The sequence below is a fragment of the Eublepharis macularius genome, chromosome 2 (genome assembly GCF_028583425.1).
Source record: "Eublepharis macularius isolate TG4126 chromosome 2, MPM_Emac_v1.0, whole genome shotgun sequence".
Taxonomy (NCBI): domain Eukaryota; kingdom Metazoa; phylum Chordata; class Lepidosauria; order Squamata; family Eublepharidae; genus Eublepharis; species Eublepharis macularius.
Window position 1 is genome coordinate 203,993,283 of NC_072791.1, and position 19,534 is coordinate 204,012,816.

The 19,534-nt window shown below is 38.5% G+C and overlaps 1 protein-coding gene across 1 annotated transcript in view; it reads right to left on the bottom strand.

The window, feature by feature from the left end:
• TTN (titin) overlaps positions 1-19,534 on the bottom strand; it is a 330,572-nt gene that overhangs the window by 137,490 nt on the left and 173,548 nt on the right. The window contains exons 160-180 of the mRNA XM_054971277.1: positions 18,012-19,427; positions 16,803-16,886; positions 16,386-16,460; positions 15,200-15,277; positions 14,497-14,580; positions 14,106-14,189; positions 13,376-13,459; positions 12,263-12,337; positions 11,955-12,023; positions 10,389-10,460; positions 9,580-9,657; positions 9,156-9,266; positions 7,692-8,852; positions 7,200-7,283; positions 6,828-6,914; positions 6,462-6,545; positions 5,532-5,615; positions 4,760-4,855; positions 1,726-1,803; positions 717-821; positions 145-225 (exon numbers count right to left, since the gene is read on the bottom strand). Of these exons, the coding sequence (XP_054827252.1) occupies positions 145-225; positions 717-821; positions 1,726-1,803; positions 4,760-4,855; positions 5,532-5,615; positions 6,462-6,545; positions 6,828-6,914; positions 7,200-7,283; positions 7,692-8,852; positions 9,156-9,266; positions 9,580-9,657; positions 10,389-10,460; positions 11,955-12,023; positions 12,263-12,337; positions 13,376-13,459; positions 14,106-14,189; positions 14,497-14,580; positions 15,200-15,277; positions 16,386-16,460; positions 16,803-16,886; positions 18,012-19,427 (4,170 nt within the window). The remainder of the gene's footprint in view (positions 1-144; positions 226-716; positions 822-1,725; positions 1,804-4,759; positions 4,856-5,531; positions 5,616-6,461; positions 6,546-6,827; positions 6,915-7,199; positions 7,284-7,691; positions 8,853-9,155; positions 9,267-9,579; positions 9,658-10,388; positions 10,461-11,954; positions 12,024-12,262; positions 12,338-13,375; positions 13,460-14,105; positions 14,190-14,496; positions 14,581-15,199; positions 15,278-16,385; positions 16,461-16,802; positions 16,887-18,011; positions 19,428-19,534) is intronic.

The following is a 19,534-nucleotide window of genomic DNA, read 5'->3' on the forward strand; positions in this document are numbered from 1 at the left end:
TTAGCAATTAGCTAGAAGAGTGCCAAGATGATAGTGTTTATGGGTAGCTGATTGGAAAGATTAATGTAGCTTGCAGACCGATGTTCAAGAACAAAGACAGCTTTAGTTTTAGGCATAAAGATAGCAGCATGGCAGGGTTTGTACCTTTTGCTGGTTCAGGTACAGGTTTTTCTTCCTTTTTCTTGACAGCTGGGACCTCAACTTTCTTCTTTGGAATCTCTGGCACTTTAAAAATATCAGTTTTTATTTTGATAGCTAGGTTATTTATTTTGATAGCTACTTTGACTTCCTTGAGACATTCATAGATTTTATTGTGACATACATAACTAGCCTGACTTTATTAAAGTGACCATTTTAAAGGTTTGCCAAGATCAGTACTGATAGACAAGGTGGGAAGACTGCCATACGGCTACTACAGCGCACTGGGGAAGACCAAAGAGAACAATGATTCACAGAACATATTTAAAAATCTAACATTCTTCAAGGCTTCTTTCTCACACAGACACAGAAAGAAAGAGTCTATGAAAGGGGGAAGGGAGATGGGAAGAAGTAAATTTCAATTGTATCCCAAAGATTTCCAATATTAATCTGTGGGTACACTTTCAGTATAAAGCTGGTGATTAATTCAAAATTCTAACACTACACTGAAAACCCAGAAAGGACTTATGGAAAATGGGTTTCTTTTTCTGTCATAGTAAACCGAGTTAGACTTGTACCTTCAGGCTTCTTAATTTTTTCAACTGCCTTAGGTTCAACTTTAGGTTCTTTCTCTTTCTCTGGTTTAACTTCTTCCTCCTCAGGCTTCTTAACTGCTCTTGTAACTTTAAAAGAGAAAGAATTTTATTTCAAAAACAGTGATGTTGATGTAGAAGATTATTAAAAAGAAATTAAATGAACCAAAGTAAGAAACATAAACGATCAGTGTAACATACACCTATACAGAAGACACATCTTGTGTGAAGGAGCTGGATTTTATAGTTGTGTAATCACCAGACTTTGTATGTGGAGCACAGCTTCTACCATCCTCTCAATAAACTGTTTATCAAGATGGTCTCATAACCTCTAATGTGGTTTCACGAGGAAGTCTCTTTGGCCAGAGGATATAATTAAAACATTGATTACTATGGCATGAGCGGCACCAAGGCCATTTTCTCATGGCCACGGCCTGGAAGATCATGAGAAACTCACGGCATAAAAATGTCTTCCTAGCGTGATTTCCCAGCATAATCCTGTTTAATGGCAATTTTTCTGATGTCATCGGGTCATTAAAGGGGATTGTGCCAGGAGATCGTGCTAGGAAGATGCTTCATGCCATGAGTTTGTGCAATCTCTTGGGGCGCATGTGAAAATGGCCCAAGTCTCTTTATTTGGAAAATAACACGGTGTTCAGAATGTCCAAATGTTTGGGAATTGCCAGAGTTCTCAGTGATTTTAGCAGAATAAGAATCACTTTTTTAAAAACAACAGAGAGAGCAATCCTAAGCAGGTCTACTCAGAAGTAAGCCCCACGTTATTAAATGAGGTTTACTCCCAGGAAAGTGTCTTTAGGCTTGCAGCCAGAAGAACCTTTCTTGATGCAATTGTCTATAAGTTTCTCAAGGGAGGTAATATACTGTAGCTGGTTGTAGATCCATATGATAATGTAGATTTAGGGTTAGCAGACGTTCTGGGATATTTTGGTACATGATTCCTTTGGGTTTTATGAATATGTCGAAATCACTATACCTTTTTTCAGAGTAACTTCTTCTTTAGGTGGAGGAGGGGCAGCTTCAGGAAGTTGTTTCCGTGGTTTCAGCCCAGGTGCTTAAAATAATATTAATTTAAGAATAAGACCACAATAATAATAGCCATGTACACACCATGTATACAGACACTGGATACTTGATATACAACAAAGCATCAAGGACTAACAATCAGAAGATAATTGTAAAAATGTGGCTTCTGAGAAATTTCTTATAGGAAAGATGTATTCTTCTGTTCTGATGATTCATAAGATGTGGAAAAAGCAACGATCCTCTTAGTTTGTGATTTCCTGTTTCTCAGTTACTTTTATCAAAAGAAGATTTTTTAAAAATGTCCCAAACAATCTTTAACCAAAATATTTCTGTTCTATTCTAACATTTTTTCATTATGGCCTTAAAGTCAAAATAAAAAAAATCCATAAACTACCCAGAACAAAATGTAAGTATGCTTCACTAAAAATGAAGTGAAATAAATTGAACACATATTTTCTTTTCACATGTGCCTTATCGTGGTTGTCCTATTGTGGAAAATATCAAGAACTACATCACACTGCTCTCTCGAGACAAGAGCCAGGTGCACCTCATAGACAAAGACCTGCAAGCCTACAAAGGGCAAAACTAGATGTGAACATCTTGAAAAGGCACGGGGTGAGGCACAAAAAGTGTTGTGGGCCCAATCAGGACTTTAAAATGGTAGTGGTATCATTGTGGCTGCCACGAGGAAGCCATTCGTTTGACCTTCTGTCCAGCTTGTAACAGTTTTTCCTTTAGAAAAACGTTTACTCTATTTCCTCTGAATTTATCACTCTGTGGGTGAATTACCACATAGTAATTATATGGGCTGAGAAGGAAGTTTACATGGGATGCAACACCTGAAGACTTCACATGGCCAGCCTCTGTTTCAGAATATTCAACTATAATTTGTTACCCTTGGAGTGTTTGGATTGGTTCCTAACTTCTGCCCATGGAAAGAGTTTGTTGGAGTAAATCTTCCAACTTTACAGTAATCCTGTCTGTCTCTAAAAGTCCCCTGCCAATGGCCAGAGGACCCCCCCCCCTTAACAAACTGAAATATGGAACTGGGGAGTGGGTAAAGTAAGGGGTGGATTTGGAAAAAATCCCCACATCTCTCTATTGTACAAGTGGAACATACCTCAGAGCTAAAATTGTTCCACTTTTTACCCCATTCCCCTTTCTTACTGCAGCACCACATGCTACATAGTATTTTGTTTGGGAGGAGGGTATCTCCTGAGTCCTGACTCCCTGTAGGGAAATGGGAAAGGTCTGATTTTATGAATTCTTTCCATTCAAAGGAACTGGGAATTCCCCTAGTGGAGGAACTAGGTCGAGTAAGTTCGGTGCTTGTCCCATGGGAGCAATTTTGCCCTATTTCCTCTGCTTATGACAGCCCCCCCCCCATGTCATGTGGCATTTTGTCCATTTGATTCCCCTGACCTTTTGGTGAGTTACTGGGGCTGTTGGAAGGGGAACATGGGACAAATCTGTCTCTGGAAGCTCTGGTCACCTGTGATTTGTGGATTCTTCCCATTATATTTAGCTGGGACAGAAGCCTTCCCCAACCCCAAAACTTAAACAGATTTTTCAGGCATAAACTTTCTTTATTCCCTTATGAGATTTAAAGAGTGGGTGATTTATACAAAGAATAAAATTAGTGAAAATAATAGTGACAAGAAAAAATAGTGAAAAATAGTGGAAAAATAGTGAAAGTAAGAGGGAACCATCCAAGTAGGGGGAAGTCAGGGGGAAAAGTGAATATCTAGTGGTTTACAATTGTGTGTGTGTTATGTGCCATCAAGTTCCTTCCAATTTATGAAAATCCTTGAAACAAATGCCCTTCAAAGTTCATTAGAAACAATAGGCAGCAAACTGTAGAAGATAATGTTCTGAAATAACAACATTCCTGTAATGAAAAGCCATCTGAACATTTTCGTTAGACTTTCGACTCCTGGTTTGCTTGAGGATGGTGGAAGAACACCATCAATTAAGAACTAAAATGCAATTCTTATAGGTCCAGATTATTATTTAGGAGCAGAGTTGCCAACTCCAGATTGGGAAATTCCTGGAGACTGGAGAGGTCGGGGTATAATGTCATAGAGTCTACCCTCCAAAGCAGCCATTTCCTCCAGGGTAACTAATCTTTGGAGATCAAGGACATCTTCTGGAGGTTGTCAACCCTGCTTAAGAGTCACATTGTTGCAGATATTTGACCTCCCATGATGCCCTATAATATAAAAAGACTGCATCTCAAAAATGAGAGATGATGATGTTATATATTTTGGAATCTTGAAAAAATAATGCAAACCAGTGGTCCAGATATCTGTGCATTTTGAGAACCTGCTATTGACCGACAGTAGGAAACTAAGGTAGTGTTTCACTTTGTTTTATCATGTAGTTCTAAACATCAATTGTTACCACAACATGCATGCTTTTGACACCTGCTCCTTTAAAGAATTCTATTATAATCCAGAGAACCACCTATTAGGGTTTTGAACCACAGCCTAAGATGGCAGACAACTTGGTCTTAATAAAATGCAATGGCTTTTGCTTTTGAGTTTCAAAGCCATTTATGTTGTCATCATCACATGGTTGTTGGCTGTTTCAATTAAAAAGCACTGACTTGAGTTACACCTCAAGTAACTCTCTGGACTGTGAACCCTAAACATGATTTTAAATTAGTATAAAATTAATATTTTGGAAATTAATATTTTGGAATATTTTGGAAAATTAATATTTTGGTTTAAACAGTTAGCCCATTCTTTAGATGAAAATCCACAAATCAACTAAGCAAGGCATTGCTGAATGTTCTCAAGTGGATTAACCACCAGTGAGTAGGAACATTAGACTAAAACCATTCAAACAACACTCGGTTAGGACTTACATTAATATATTAACCATCACGCTTTCCATATTTATACTGTTATGTATAAATATTCATTAGTTATGGAACTGGGGCTTTAAATAAAGCTGTTAATGCTTTTTTGGGTTGCTTTGGATACCTTTAAGCTGAACCTTTTCCTCCTTAACCTCCTCTTTAGGTGGGATAGGTACACGGGGCTTTGGTTTCTCAAGTATCTTCTTTTCTGGTACTGGCTCTTTAAATGGTAGATTCAGTGTAAATGTCATTACTATAATCTCAAATGAAAATGTCTATTGTACTAAAGAAATGAAATTGCTTCTATAGATTCCATTAATAAAACTCCCGCAATGCAATCCTATGCAGAGTTACTTATGTCTAAGCCTAAATAGGCTCAGATTGCATGCTCTGCATAGGTTGCATTGCCTACAAAGGTTCCTATCAGTGGCTTGGATCCAATGAAACATTTTGGACAAAACAATTTCCACCTACAGAATACGACTTTCTTGCCTCCCTGTTTTTTGGGACAGGGGGCTGTTTTGAGCAGCAGTAAAACTGGGCTCTGTGGGTAGAAGTCCTTCTACTCATGGAAATGCTACTTGGGATCCAAGCCCCCTGATTTACTAATAATCATTAGAACATCTCCAAGTAACTTAAATAGGAAGAGTCCTATAAAGTAAGCATTATTATCAAACACAAATTATGACCAACACAATAGATATAATTAGGGACACAACAGACATATATTATGACCATTACAAAAAATAAATACAGAACACACAAACAAAAATTTGGAATGACCATTTCAACAAACTCACACACATATACATTATACTTTCAACAAACACACACATCTTTCCATATAGAAAGATGAAGATATAAGAGAGAGCTGTATACTTTATCACAGTCAATACCTTCAGTGGGAATGATCTCTTCCTTTTCTGGAATAGGAGCAGGCACTGGTTCTTCGGGTTCAATGATCTCTGTAACTTCTGGCTCTTTAAAGAATATTGATAACCAGTATAAAATGGCCATTGCCAAGGCAAGATGGCAAGAAGAATTGCAGACATATTATGACAAACAGTTTGGAGACTTCTAACACATCCCAAAACACACAAAGCGTTGGCATTGTGTAATTTCTGTGCATATAAACACACAGGAACAAGATGCAAATATAAGCGACACACACATGTGCCCCCCCCAAGAAGATTCTGAGGATTATCTGAACTCATAGAGGTCTCCTTATCTTGCCTTCCAGTTTGGAAACAGTGGACTGGGGTCTACGCACTAATGGAACTTACTGTGAAAACCTAAGCAGAGACTGGAGTAACTCTGCTTACAAATTCACTGGCAAAGTACTTTCCTTTCTCTTAATCATGCTCACATGTCTAAAAAAACCCCAAATTCTGCAGCCGTAATTTTGACAGTGACCCATTTCTGAGGTTAATTTTGATCTTCCAAAAAGTATGGGCCACTTTGGCAGCCTGACACCGGGAAGGGGCAGAACGCATACAAGAGCGCTAAGCTCCGCCCCTTCCCAGAACCCCAATGGAGAGGGAGGGAGTCTGCCTCCTTCTCCGTCCAGGGCTCCAATTGCCGGCTCCCAGCTTACGTGGCGAGCCGCGGCTGGGAGAGCCGAAATCTAGAGTTGTTTACAGCCATAAGTAGAAAAATATAACATATATTTTGGTTGCTGTCTTATTCTAACAAGACATATCACAGTCCCTGATGAAAGTATAGAGTATACTATCCCTGCATGTTGTACATATAGGACCACATAAAACATCCAACCAAACGACATACATAAAACCGGCTAGAGATGAAAAACTTGTGTGAACCTGTACCTTTCTCTGGCAACAGTTCTGGCTTTTTAGGCACAGCAAGAGGTACTTTTTCTTCTGGCACAGCTTTCTTAGGCACTTCAGGCACTTTAAAAGAGTTATTTTTGTTTTACTTTAAGGTATATTAATTGCATACATAAAAAATGGATACTAGTATCCCAAGATACTAATGTGCTTATTAACAGTTGGATTTGAACAGTTCCCAACCCCTCCACCCTTACCCCACTACAGAGATGTCTTTAGAATACAATTTGCAAAACTAACAATGGACTTCAGTTAGGGAAACTATGTTTTAAAAATTTATAAAAGCTTTGCAATAAAACTGGGGATCATTGTTCCCTCTGTGGTTGTTTCTTGATGCCAAAGTACCTTTGGTGGCTGGAGGTTCGGGTTTTTTAGGCACCGCAATCGCTGGCTTTTTCTTTTCTGGAACAACTTTCTTGGGCTCCTCAGGCACTTTAAAGATAATATTTTTTTTTTTTACTTTGAGGATTGTTGAAGTAAATGATACCAAACATTAAGAAGAGCCGTGGCTCATTCAAGATGTGAATAACCAAGACTAAATTTACAGACAGATGTCAGTACATTCAGACATACATGCATACACATTTTAGATAAAATGAATTTTAAGGATTCTATTCAAGACAGAACATACAATACAGAACAAAGAATTTCAAGAAATATTTAAGAAGAATAAAGAAATGATCTTCTTTAGGTGCATATATTAGTGTGGACATGTACCTTTAGGTGGTGGAGGTTTGAGTTTTTTAGGCACCGGAACAGAAACTTTCTTTTCAGGGACCACTTTCTTGGGAACCTCAGGCACTTTAAAGATATTAGTTGATTTGTTAAAAGACAGAAAGGACCATAAAACCACAAGCATAGCAGACATTAACTCACAGTTTCCAAGTTATCACTGTTCTTGATACTATTTCCTTATCCAAGCTTATGATTTCACTAGTAGATAGACAACTATTGGTCTATTTATGCCACTGCAATTACCATTCAATTATTTTGCCAATTCTGAACTTCATTGTTTCTTTACTGCACTCTTTCTCACACGCACACCCCTGCACACATACAAAACACTCATATACGTACAACAAATGTATACGTACAATTTAACTTTATCTACAAGACCATTTTTTAAATTGCTCAACAGAAAGCTGGCAAAACGATGTTTGCCAAAAGAGAAGACAAAATCTTTGTTGAAGAATACATTACGCCATGTACCTTTAACTGGTGGACGTTCAGTTTTTTTAGGCACGGTTGCTGGTTCCGGTTCTTCAGCAACACCAACAACTTCAGACTCTGGTTCTTCAGGAAGGGCAGCAATCTCTGGTTCTTCAGGGACGTCAGCAACCTCTGGTGCAGGTTCTTCAAGTGACACAATAGTTTCTTGTTCTCTGAGATCCACCTCATGAGGCTCAACCATGATATCTGTTATTTCAAAGACCGAGGCACGTTTTGGTTCTTCAAGTGCAGCTATGACCTCTGTTTTTTCAAAAACGGCAACACGTTTTTGTTCTCTCAACGCAAGAATAGTTTGTGCTTCCAGCTCTTCACGCTTCCTGGCAGCTTTCACTGGTAAGCGTTCTGGTTTTTTAGATACAGCCTCTGGTTTTTTAGGCAGTGCAACAGGCTCTGTTTTTTTAGGTGTAGGAGGCAGCTTTGGTTTTTTAACCACAGCTGCTGTCTCCAGTTTTTCAGGCACAGGTACAGGCTCTAGCTTTGTAGGTGCAGCAGTAGGCTTTTTGGGCAAAGCTGCGGGTTTTTCAGGAATAGCCGTTAATTCTGGTTCCTCATGAATAAAAGTTTCATGTTCTTCAGCGGCTTCTGATTCTTCAAGAATAGTAAAAGGTTCAGGTTCTTCAATGGTTTCTTGTTCTTCAAGAACACCTTCTTGAACCTCATCACTTATTTCAGCTATTTCAAAAACCGAAACACGCTCGGGTTCCTCAAGGGCAGCTATGACCTCAACTTCTTCAAAAACAGAAACACGTGTATGTTCCTCAACTGCAAGAATCGTTTCTTTTTCACGATGCCAGGTACCTTTAGTTGGCAGGCGTTCCGGTTTTTTAGCCACAGTTTCTGGTTTTTTAGGCACACCGGCAGGTTCTGGTTTTTTAGGCACTCCTGCAGGTTTTGCTTTTTTAGGCACAACTTTCGGTTTTGGTTCTTCAGGAACAGCAGTAATTTCTAGCTCTTCCAGAACAGCTTCAGGTTCTTCAGGCTCAATGATGACTTCTGTCTCTTCAAGAAGAGAAACAGCCTCTGGTTCTTCAATCATGGCAGCTGGTTCCACTTCTTCAGGCACAGCAAAATGTTCTACGTCTTCAGGCGCTGCAAGAGGTACTTTTTGTACTGGAGCAGCTTTCTGAAGTACTTTGGGTGCTTAAAAGATATTAGTTTTATTTTAAGAGTTGTTTTAAGAGATATTTAGCTAACATGAAGAAGAAGAAAAAGGAATGAAACACGAAGGACAGGCATAACAAAACTAGCAATTATGCTTTCTTTATGCTAAAGTGCACAGAGAACAATTCTGATGGAGTTACGCTAACCTAAACATTCAGACTGTACTGTACCCACAGTTTTATTTATAAAAGGAGCATGAAGCAACAGGGCACAGACAGGACAAGAAATGTATTTCATAAACAAATGGAAACATTTTATGGTCATATTGATGCTGAGATGTACCTTGAACAGGAGGTGGTTCTGGTTTTTTAGGTATAACGCGGGGTTCAGGCTTTTTAAGCACGGGAGTTGGTTCTTTCTCTTCAACGACCACCTTTTTTGGCTCCTCAGGCACTTTAAAGATATTATTTTATTTTTACTGTTTTGAACTAAAAGAGCAATGAATCACAAAAGACGGGCGAATCAAAGTTTAAGTACTGATATACAAATTGGCAATACATGCTGCCATCCTTAAAATACCTAAAACCACAGTTTACCTATCAATCGAGTTACGAGGATAAAGCTTGAAATACATACAACAAAAAACACACTCAAAATGGTATACTTGACATATCCCCAAATATATAGCCGTAAGATGATAAATGATCAAAAGAATAAGAAAAAAGACTAGTTTTTCCTTAGTGATTTTATCAAAAATAGTATATACCTTTAGGTGTTGGCGGTTCTCTTTTTTTAAGTGTTGGAAATTTCTCTTCAGGCACAGCTTTCTTGGGTACCTCGGGCACTTTAAAGATATTAGTTTTTTTACTATTACTAATACCATTGAGATGTATAAAACATTAAAACAAACAATGAAACAAAACATGAAGGTATTATCTACTACGTTTTGTTATAATTCTGTCTCCTCCTCTCTACTTTATGTTTCATCAAAATAGCCGTTAACACAAACATACAGACAAGACCAGTGAGATCAGAGCTCTTCTAGGAAATTTCTGATTTTTAAAAAATAATTTCTACAATAGTCTAGGGACTGTTTTGCCACTTTCCCCCATGTATAACAAAGATTTCCAACTAGGACTTGATATGAAGATGTGGCTGATTTTAGTCAGTGTTCTACCAGTGTGACTAGAAAGACCGCAAGAATGTCTTTATATCTTATGTGGTATATCCCAGGGTCCAACAGTCATTCTATGGACATGGCCCAGCCAAAGTAAAACATTTTTCAATCCCACTGATTTCTATGGGAGAGATATAAACATATGCTTAGATTTCCCATGCTTAACTTAACTGAAATGGAACTTAAAACAGCTCTACTTTGTCTGAGTTGTGCTCAATAAATACATTATTTCTACATCTCATTGATAAATAATAAATGAAATAACAGATGTTAACATTCTGAGAACAAGGCAAAAGATGGAGTCTGTCCATTAACACCCATGGGAGTTTTACCACTGATTTCTATATAAGCAGAACTGCGCCCACAAATTTTGAACTTATTTCACCATTGACAAATACCTTTAGGAGGAGGAGGTTCTGGTTTCTTAGGTACTTTTTCTTCTGGGACAATTTTCTTGGGGACTTCAGGCACTTAAAAGATATTGATTGGTTTTGAATTTGTGAATATTGAAGATATAAGATTTGGAAACAATAAAACACAAAACATGAACACAACACTGACAAAAACATGAAAATATTCTTTGCTTACACCACATGTAAGACATTTGGTTGTCTTCATTCCACACCCTGTCTTTTCCATTGTCACATACCCCTTCACATCTTCTTCTGGTAAAAATATCTAGCTCTCTAAATTCCTACAGATTAATTTCAAACAATGCACACATACAAACACACACACAATTTAAAATTTTCAGCAAATGTAATCTCAGTTCTCCAACTGTCTATGTATGTGAAGAATGTGATAGATACACGTCTGACTGGAGAAAGACAGAATTTGTGGATATGTCTAAGGAAGCAATCCTAAACTGGTCTACTCAGAAGTAAGTCCCATTTTATTCAAAGGGGCTTACTTCTAGGCAAGTGTTGAAGTGTTCTTATAACTGCATCCTAAAAACTGTGCATAATCAATGCATTAAAAAAGGGAGTGGGGCATACCTTTATTCCCAATGCCTTCTTCTCACAAACAAGTTTTATACACCTAGTTTCTGGGCATTATTAACTTGTAGGCTTACTATTCAACCCTACTTTTAGCCTTCATGCATTGATTGCTTACATATTTGGCTAATTTGTTTAGGCTATAGTTGATGGATTTAACTGACTGACAGTTGAAGTCTAGTGATTGACCTGGGGGTACCATACTGCACAGTTGTTGAAACTAAACAAATCATGGATCTGATCAGCAACCTTATCAGGAATAGGAAACCATTGGGAATCCTGTATATGAAACAGTTAATAAATAAATATTTTAAAAGATAGGCTGAAAGTATCTTAAAGATCGCAGAGGATAGAACATTTTCTGCATCATAGGAGAAGACAGTGCAATCCTAAGAAGAGTTACTCCAGCCTAAATCCATTGAAATCAGTGGGCTTAGAGTGGAGTAACTCTTCTTAGGATTGCACTAAAAGCAGGACACAAACAGGACAGATTGTTCATCAGAATCAGGAAGGATCTTTCCATATTATTAAAATTACATTGACATGTACCTTCCTGTACAACCCTACTTTTAGCCTTCATGCATTGATGGTGGTCCCTGGCCCCAAGGAGGCCCGCCTAGCCTCGACCAGAGCCAGGGCCTTTTTGGTCCTGGCTCCCACCTGGTGGAATGCTCTGTCTGCTGAAATCAGGGCCTGGCAGGATCTACTATCTTTTCACCAGGCCTGCAAGACAGAGTTATTCCGCCAGACATATGGCTGAGGCTGGGCCTCCACCAGCCTGGAAAAAAGGGGTGTATAAATCTTAACCATCCCTGTGAAGGCTGTCCACCATCCTGTTTTAAATGTGTTGTTTTTAATGAACATGAATTTTTAATTGTATTTTTAATATGTTGTTATCCGCCCTGAGCCCGCTTGCGGGGAGGGTGGAATACAAATTTTAAATAAATAAATAAATAAATAAATAGATACCTTTAGTGGGCGGAGCTTCTGGTTCAACTGGCTTCTTTTCTGGAACAACTTTCTTGGGAACTTCAGGCACTTTAAAACATATTAGTCAGTTTTAATATTTTGACCATAGATGGAGAAGAAAAAATATCAAGAAATACAAAGAGAAAGCAATGTTTATACCAGAAACTCAACTGATGCTTAGTAAGAATTGGCCTATTCACAGGACAGGTGATTGAAACAGTACATAGATATATCAGGATGAGGAGAATTTGGAAGAAGTAAACATGGGAGACAATAACATACACAATTTCAAGTATATTAACATATACCTTTAGGTGCTGGAGGTTCAGGCTTTTTAATCACAGGCACTTTTTCTTCTGGAGTAATCTTCTTTACCTCAGGAACTTCAAAGATAGTAAATTATTTTAATTTTAAGGTTTTAAAGATGTATGTCAAGCAAAAACAACAACAAAATCAGGATGGTGGGGGGGAAAGAAATAGACTGACATGCATATGAATCATAAAGTGTACTCCCTCATTCTTCCGCATATACAGAATCTACATTGCATGTGACTACATTGAGATGATTTTCCACTACTGAATTCATCAACAAGTTCAGGACAATATGAACCCCTCCTCCCGCAGGCTGAATAAGGACATAAGATCCTTATCTAATCACAGATGCTAATTTTCTGTATTTCCCACCACTATGTTTACATCCCACGCTAATCAGGCTACATTTTGCACTGCATCTCTGCACTCTGAATCCAACCAGTCCTTTTTGTAACACTCCCCACCAACTTCTGACCCCACTATTGGGTCTTCATTCCTATTTGTATCTGACAAAGCAAGCTTTGACTCACAAAAGCTCATATCCTGGAAAATTTTGTTAGTCTTTAAAGTGCTACAGGAGGACACACTACAGACTAAAACAGCTGCTCACTTGACACTACACATAGTAAATGTAGTTGTGTCAAAAGGAAAAGATGCTGTTAAATATGCATTCATCAATATCCAGTTAGGAAAGTAGTTAATGTTGGCTTGTATCTTAGGACCTGTGCACAGAACACAAACGGAGTTATCCTGCATTCCTTTCCTTTCCTGAATTTCTCCTGGAATGATAATTCCCAGGGTTGCAGGAACAGCCACAGGATAGAGGGGGCCAAAGCAACAGGTTACAAAGGGATGAAATGGCTACTTCCCTCAACAGAGCTACACTTATAGAAGTAGGAGGAGGAATGATTTCAGCCCCAGCCCCTGGGCCCTGATCCACACAGCTTTTCCTCCAAGTAGGCTCTGCAGACCTGGGAATGGTCAGAAGGGGCTGCAAGAACAGAGGAATGCGAGGAAATTCTGTGTTCTGTGACTGGAGGCTTGGATGGGTAATACTGTTACATAACAACCCAAAAATTCTTTATCGTTTTCTCAGTTGCGACAAGTACCTTTAGGAGGTGGAGGCGCTGGCTTTGGGGGCTCGGGAACTTTCACTACTTCTTCAGGGACCACTTTCTTGGGCACCTCAGGAACTTGAAAGACAGAGGTTTCTTTTAATAGCGTACGTTTCAAGAATGTTTATAAAATACAAAGAACACAAAACTAAACTTTCCCTTCGGATTAGTTTATCCTTCTGGATAGGACCAGCAAAAGCATGAAACGGTTTGAGTGTACAATAATAATAATATTACATAATAATATGATCCACCTCGTTATGTCACATCGAATTATTATGGCTAGAGGCATTGTAAATGGTCGACCCGTCCTCGGCCATTTTAATAGCCATTTTTAATATGGCTGCTTGTGATATTAAACATCGCCAGGCCTCTGGATTTAAAATGGCAGCTGTATTGCCACCAAAGGACCTCCCAACAGTTGCTGAGTCCCGCCCGGGAGAACCTGGCATGCATGGAATGCCGCACAGGAATGTGGAGTGATTAAGAGGTGATTGGATTTGCAGTCCCCCCAGCCCCATAGGTGGCCAGTGCAACAAAGGTCTCGCAGAGTCATCCCCACTTAACACATTCCTTTCCCTTCTTCCGTGATGAGATCTCCTGTCCTTGATTGAGGAGCTAATCAAACATAAGTCTGTACCTCTTCATCCCTCCCCCTAGAATGAAGTATTAAATACCAATTCAAGTGCAAGACAAACTGTTTCCTTATAATATCAATATGTACCTTTAGCTGGTGGAGCCTCTGGTTTCTTAGGCACTTCGGCTGGAATTTTCTTTTCTGGAACAACTTTCTTTGGGACTTCAGGCACTTAAAAATATTAATATCTTTTTACAATGTAGTTCTACAAAGTAGTTGCCAAAACAATACGAAGTATAGCTACTTGTCAATTGTTCAAGAATGTTATTTTCTCACAAATATATGCAAATTCTGAGGACGTACAATACATTAATACTGACAGATTTTGCTTTTAAAATACGTAGTATAACTTAACACAGAGACTTTCTGATCAATCCTATGTGGAGTTACTCTGGTTGAAGTCCATTGAAATCAACAGGCTAAGACTGTAGTAACTCTGCATAGGATTGCACTGTACATTTCTTAAAATAACTCATACCTTTAGCAGGTGGAGGTTCTGGCTTCTTCGGCACAGCAACTGGAACCTTTTCTTCTGGAACAGGTTTCTTTGGTACTTCAGGTACTTAAAAATATTAGCTTATGTTAGTGCTTTATATTCCAAGTACTAAAAAATCTCAGCATAGGTTAATGAGCACAGAACAGATAGACATCATCTAACATCAAGTATGCAAACTGAATTTACAGGACACATTTTACCAATAATATTTACTGCTGCTATTATATTTCTCCAAATGGAAGACACTTTCATTAATGGGATAGAATGACCCTGACTCCCCCTTCTACAATGATTTCCCTGGAATGCTTCTTCTGGGGAAGGGAGGTATGAGGGCTTTATAAATGGTCTGCAGTGAGAGGGGGAAATCAGTAAAAATCATCTTCCCCTTCCATTAGCAGACATCATCTTTGAGATTCAACTTTTTGTGTGCCCCTGCTACCTGTGTCTGAAAGAAATTAAAAGTATGGATGATTCCGCACACGTTGGATAATGCACTTCCAATCCTCTTTATAGATCATTTGGAATGGATTTTTTTGTGTGCAGAACAAAAAATCCACCTCAAACGATTGATAAAGTGCATTGAAAGTGCATTATCCAAGGTGTGCGGAATCAGCCTATGTTAAAGAACACAACGAAGAACGATAAGAGCGCCTCCTATTGGTTGATTTTTATAAAATGTACGTACTTTTAGCTGGTGGTGCTTCTGGCTTTTTAGGCACAGCAACTTTCTCTTCTGGGACAGGTTTCTTTGGTACCTCAGGCACTATGAAAGAAAGAGTATTGTTTTTGGTTACCCTTTGCCATAAAAGTAAGGGTGCACACAATGTCTAAGAAACAAAAGAGATGGGAGGGACAGCACAATATATAACTTAACTCAGGCTGCAATCCGAAGTAAGATAGTTTCATCAAGGCACGTATTTTTATATTTAAGGTTATAATTTTAGATACACTAAAGCAGCATTTCAGGGGAGGAGGTATTTGTAGCGGTATTGAAAAGTGGAGGGCAGAAAAATCCTACATATGGAAATCCCTTTTAACCACAGAAACCTCCAGTGGACCCAAGCCATTCGCTTTCAATGCCCACTGAACTCAATGGGATATGATTCTAGCGGCAAGAGCACTTACGTTTATGTGGTCTCAATTCCTTAGACACAATTGACCGTTTAATTTTAGATTGCCCTTTTTATGAGTCTGCCCGGGAATGTCTACTTTCTAACTTATTACATTCTAAACGTCATCTGAGTAACAACTTCAAGTGTCAGTTTCTTTTAAATGATTTGGTTCCTGAAATCACTGAAGCAGTTGCCAAATTTCTTGCGGAAGTTCTTAAAGGTAATTTTAATTAGTAGTCTGTATGGATTTGTTCATTTGGAATTTTTATGATATGGTTCAGATACCTTTCCAATCTGTGGTTGCTGTTATGCCAATAAAGGTATATGACGATGATATGCTTCTAAGAAAATTAGCATAAGGTTGTATACAGAGGTTTTTTTCTGGGAAAAGAGGTGGCAGAACTCTCAAGAGGGAAATGAGGAAGAAACATACGGGATTCTTTGAAATCCTATTATTTTCAAGCACTATTGCCGAGTATTTTCAAGAGGTGCCAGAACTCCGTTCCCCCGCATTCCCCCTGAAAAAAAGCCCAGGTTGTATACATTCTAACATTTGCGTAAAGGATAACTTGCCTATCTTTTTATATGCAAGTATCCTTGATACAAAAGAAAGTCTACTGAAGATAATCAAATACAAGGCTTGGAGATGATAATTTAGAAGATAAAAATGGTAAAATAAATTTACATGAACAAAATGGTCAGTATTATGATTCTGCTGCATTTCTCACCCACCCCTGTTTCATCTGTAATGTGAAATACCTTTAGCTGGGGGTGCTTCTGGTACAACAGCTGGCTTCTTCTCTTCTGGGACAGGTTTCTTGGGCACCTCAGGCACTTTAAAGAAACAGTATTACTTTCTGTTAACACTTCACATTTTTAAAATGGAGGTTAAAGTCTTAAGAATCAAGAGGCACCTTTAGAGGAATATTGCAAAGGCTAGTGGTATACTACAATCACACGATCCAGTGCACATGTATGTGCAAAGTCCCACTAAAATAAAATGGGGATAAAATGTGCTTAATTCTTTGGAATGTGGCTTGTACCTATTTTGATATTTTCAGTTAAGGAAGGAAAGATGTTTTTTTAGAAAAAGACCACAGAGTTGTCAAGAGGGGGAAAGCCATCACGATTACACATTTTTTTTCTCTTCAGAATGGCACCAAAGCTGAGGTATACCTTTAGCAGGTGGTAGTTCTGGCTTTTTAGGCACTGCAATGGTTACTTTCTCTTCTGTCACAGTCTTCTTGGGTACCTCAGGAACTTTAAAGATATTAGTATATTTTACTTTGAAGAACGTTAAAAGTTTCACAACACAGTATGAAGAATTAAAAAACAGACGACAAGATGTACTACTGAACAAACAGAAAATGACACAAGGACATTCATGATATTATTGACAGTAAAACTGCATAGATGAGTATTCAGTAGAAAGCAAGAAGTGCCCCTTCCCCACAACACATTGCATAGGTACTTCCTTAGTGCATCTAGGGCTGAGGAATGAATGAGTGCCGTAATGTTATTTATTTTCAAGTTTCCAAAATAATTGTCTTAAGAACTTTCAGATCGAATCTGCCCACAGTAGTTCCTCAATTTACATGTCATTTTTTTCAATGGAGCTTTTGTACTTCCCTGTTATTGGCAGAGAGAAAGGCTGAACTAAATACTTCAAAATTGCTATAATAATATTAATTTTATAAGAACGTCATGGGCTTCTTGACAGATGTGATTTTTATTATAAATATTGAATTAAATACTCGACTTTTTCTATTTAATGCTGATATTTGAACTTGTGTTTTTAAATACATGAACAGTACCATCCTAAGTGGAGTCCATTGACTAAGATCACTGATTTCAAGGGGCCGAGAAGGATGTAAATCTACTTAGGATGCCACTGTAAGTTAAGTTTCTTGATAAAGGGAAATACATATCTGCATCTAGATATGAAAAAAGTTGCAGATCATACATTTCTGTGGTAGGTAACATGGAAAATTTTTAAAAAGACAGTTACTTGTTTATCAACAAACATACTTTTTTTTTTGTTTTCTTGTTTCAATACCTGGCAGAACTTCTATATTGTTTTTTAGGCATGGGAAGAATTACTTACTTTTCTAGGACAAGCTTCTCAGGTATGTCAGACACTTAAAAATATTAGGTAGTATATATTAATGGTCAGAATTGAAGAAGTTAGAAGTAAAATAAAATCAAAAAGACAGAGACAAAGTGGGACATGACTGGATGCTAAAGATGATTTTGACTCACTCATATTTACAAATTACAAGATGAACAAATATAACAGCAACTGCTATACAAAGACGGCTTTTGTTCCCAGCACAAGACACACACTTATTAAGACATTAACGCTTTCTTTCGCTAGACGACATCTACCTTGTGATGGCAGGGGCTCTAGTGTTTCAAGCGCAGCATAAGGTTCTTGTTTTCTAGGTTTAGCAACCACCACCTTCTTTTCTGCCTCTTGAGCTTCCACTGTTTCAGGAACCACTGTAGTTACCGTTTTTTTAGATTCTGTTTCAAATGCCTTCTCTTCCAGAACTTCAGCCTTTAGTGCTTTAGGCTCTAGTTTTTTGGGTTTAGCAAGAGATACTTTCTCCTCTGGCAGTTCAGGTTCTGCTGTCGTAAGCACTGGAACTGGTTTTGTTTTTTTGGGTGTAGTAGTAATCATCTTCTCATCTGGCAATTCAGGTTCTACCATTTCAGCCCTCCTCAAAGGTCCTAGTTTGGAGGGTTTAGCTACAGCTACTTTCTCCTCTGGCTCCTGAGACTCTGCTTTTTCAGAAACGGCAATAGCTCTCCTTTTGGATTTAGCTACAACTCTCTTCTCTTCAGACACTTCAGGCTCTGTTGCCTCAGGCTCCACCATAGATTCTCGTTTTTTGGGTTTGGCAAGGACTATCTCCTCTTCAAGCATTTGAATCTCTGCTGTCTCAAGCACTTCAAGGCCTCCTTTTTGGGGCTTAGCTACAGCTACCTTCTCTTCTGATACCACAGCCTCTGCTCTTTCAGAAATTGCAATTGCTCTTCTTTGGGGCTTAGCCACAACGATCTTCTCTTCGGACACTTCCGGCTCTGTTGTTTTAGGCACCACAATAGGTTCTGGTTTGGGGGGTTTAGAAACAACCGTCTCCTCTTCTAACATTTGTGTCTCTTCTGCTTCAAGCACTGCAATACCTCCTTTTCTGGGTTTAGTTACAGCTACCTTTTCTTCAGACACCAGGACCTCTGCTCTTTCAGAAACTGCAATCGCTCTCCTTTTGGGTTTAGTTACAACGATCTTCTCTTCAGACATTTTGGGCTCAGCTGTTTCAGGCACCATGAAAGATTCTAGTTTTTTCAGTTTGGCAATGGCCACCTCCTTTTCTAGTATATGAGCTTCTGCGGTTTCAGGCACTGCAATAGAACCTTTATGGGGTTTAGCTACAGCTACCTCTTCAGGCCCTTGAGCCTCTGCTAGTTCAGCTACTACAATACCTCTTCTGGATTTAGCGACAGCCATCTTCTCTTCTGGTACTTCAAGCTCTGTTGTTTCAGCCCACACCGTGGGTCCTTTTTTGTAGGGTTTGGCAATGGCTACCTTCTTTTCTGCAGTTTCAGGCTCTACAGGTTTTGGTACAGAAATAAGTTCTGATTTGGAGGGCTTAGGAGCACATCTGTCTTTTGGCGCTTGAGGTTGTGTTATTTTAGGAACAGTAGTAGGTTCTGAGGTTTTAGAAACCAGCTCTGATTTTTTAACTTTTGTAATGGCTATCTTCTCCTCTGTTATTCCTTTTCTCGGCACCTCAGAAACTAAACAAAATTAATTTCTTGTAAGAATTTATAAAATATGAAGTGTGAAGAAAAGCATCAATTTGAACAAGAATTAAGTAACGGAGAATTCTCATTTTCCTCACTTT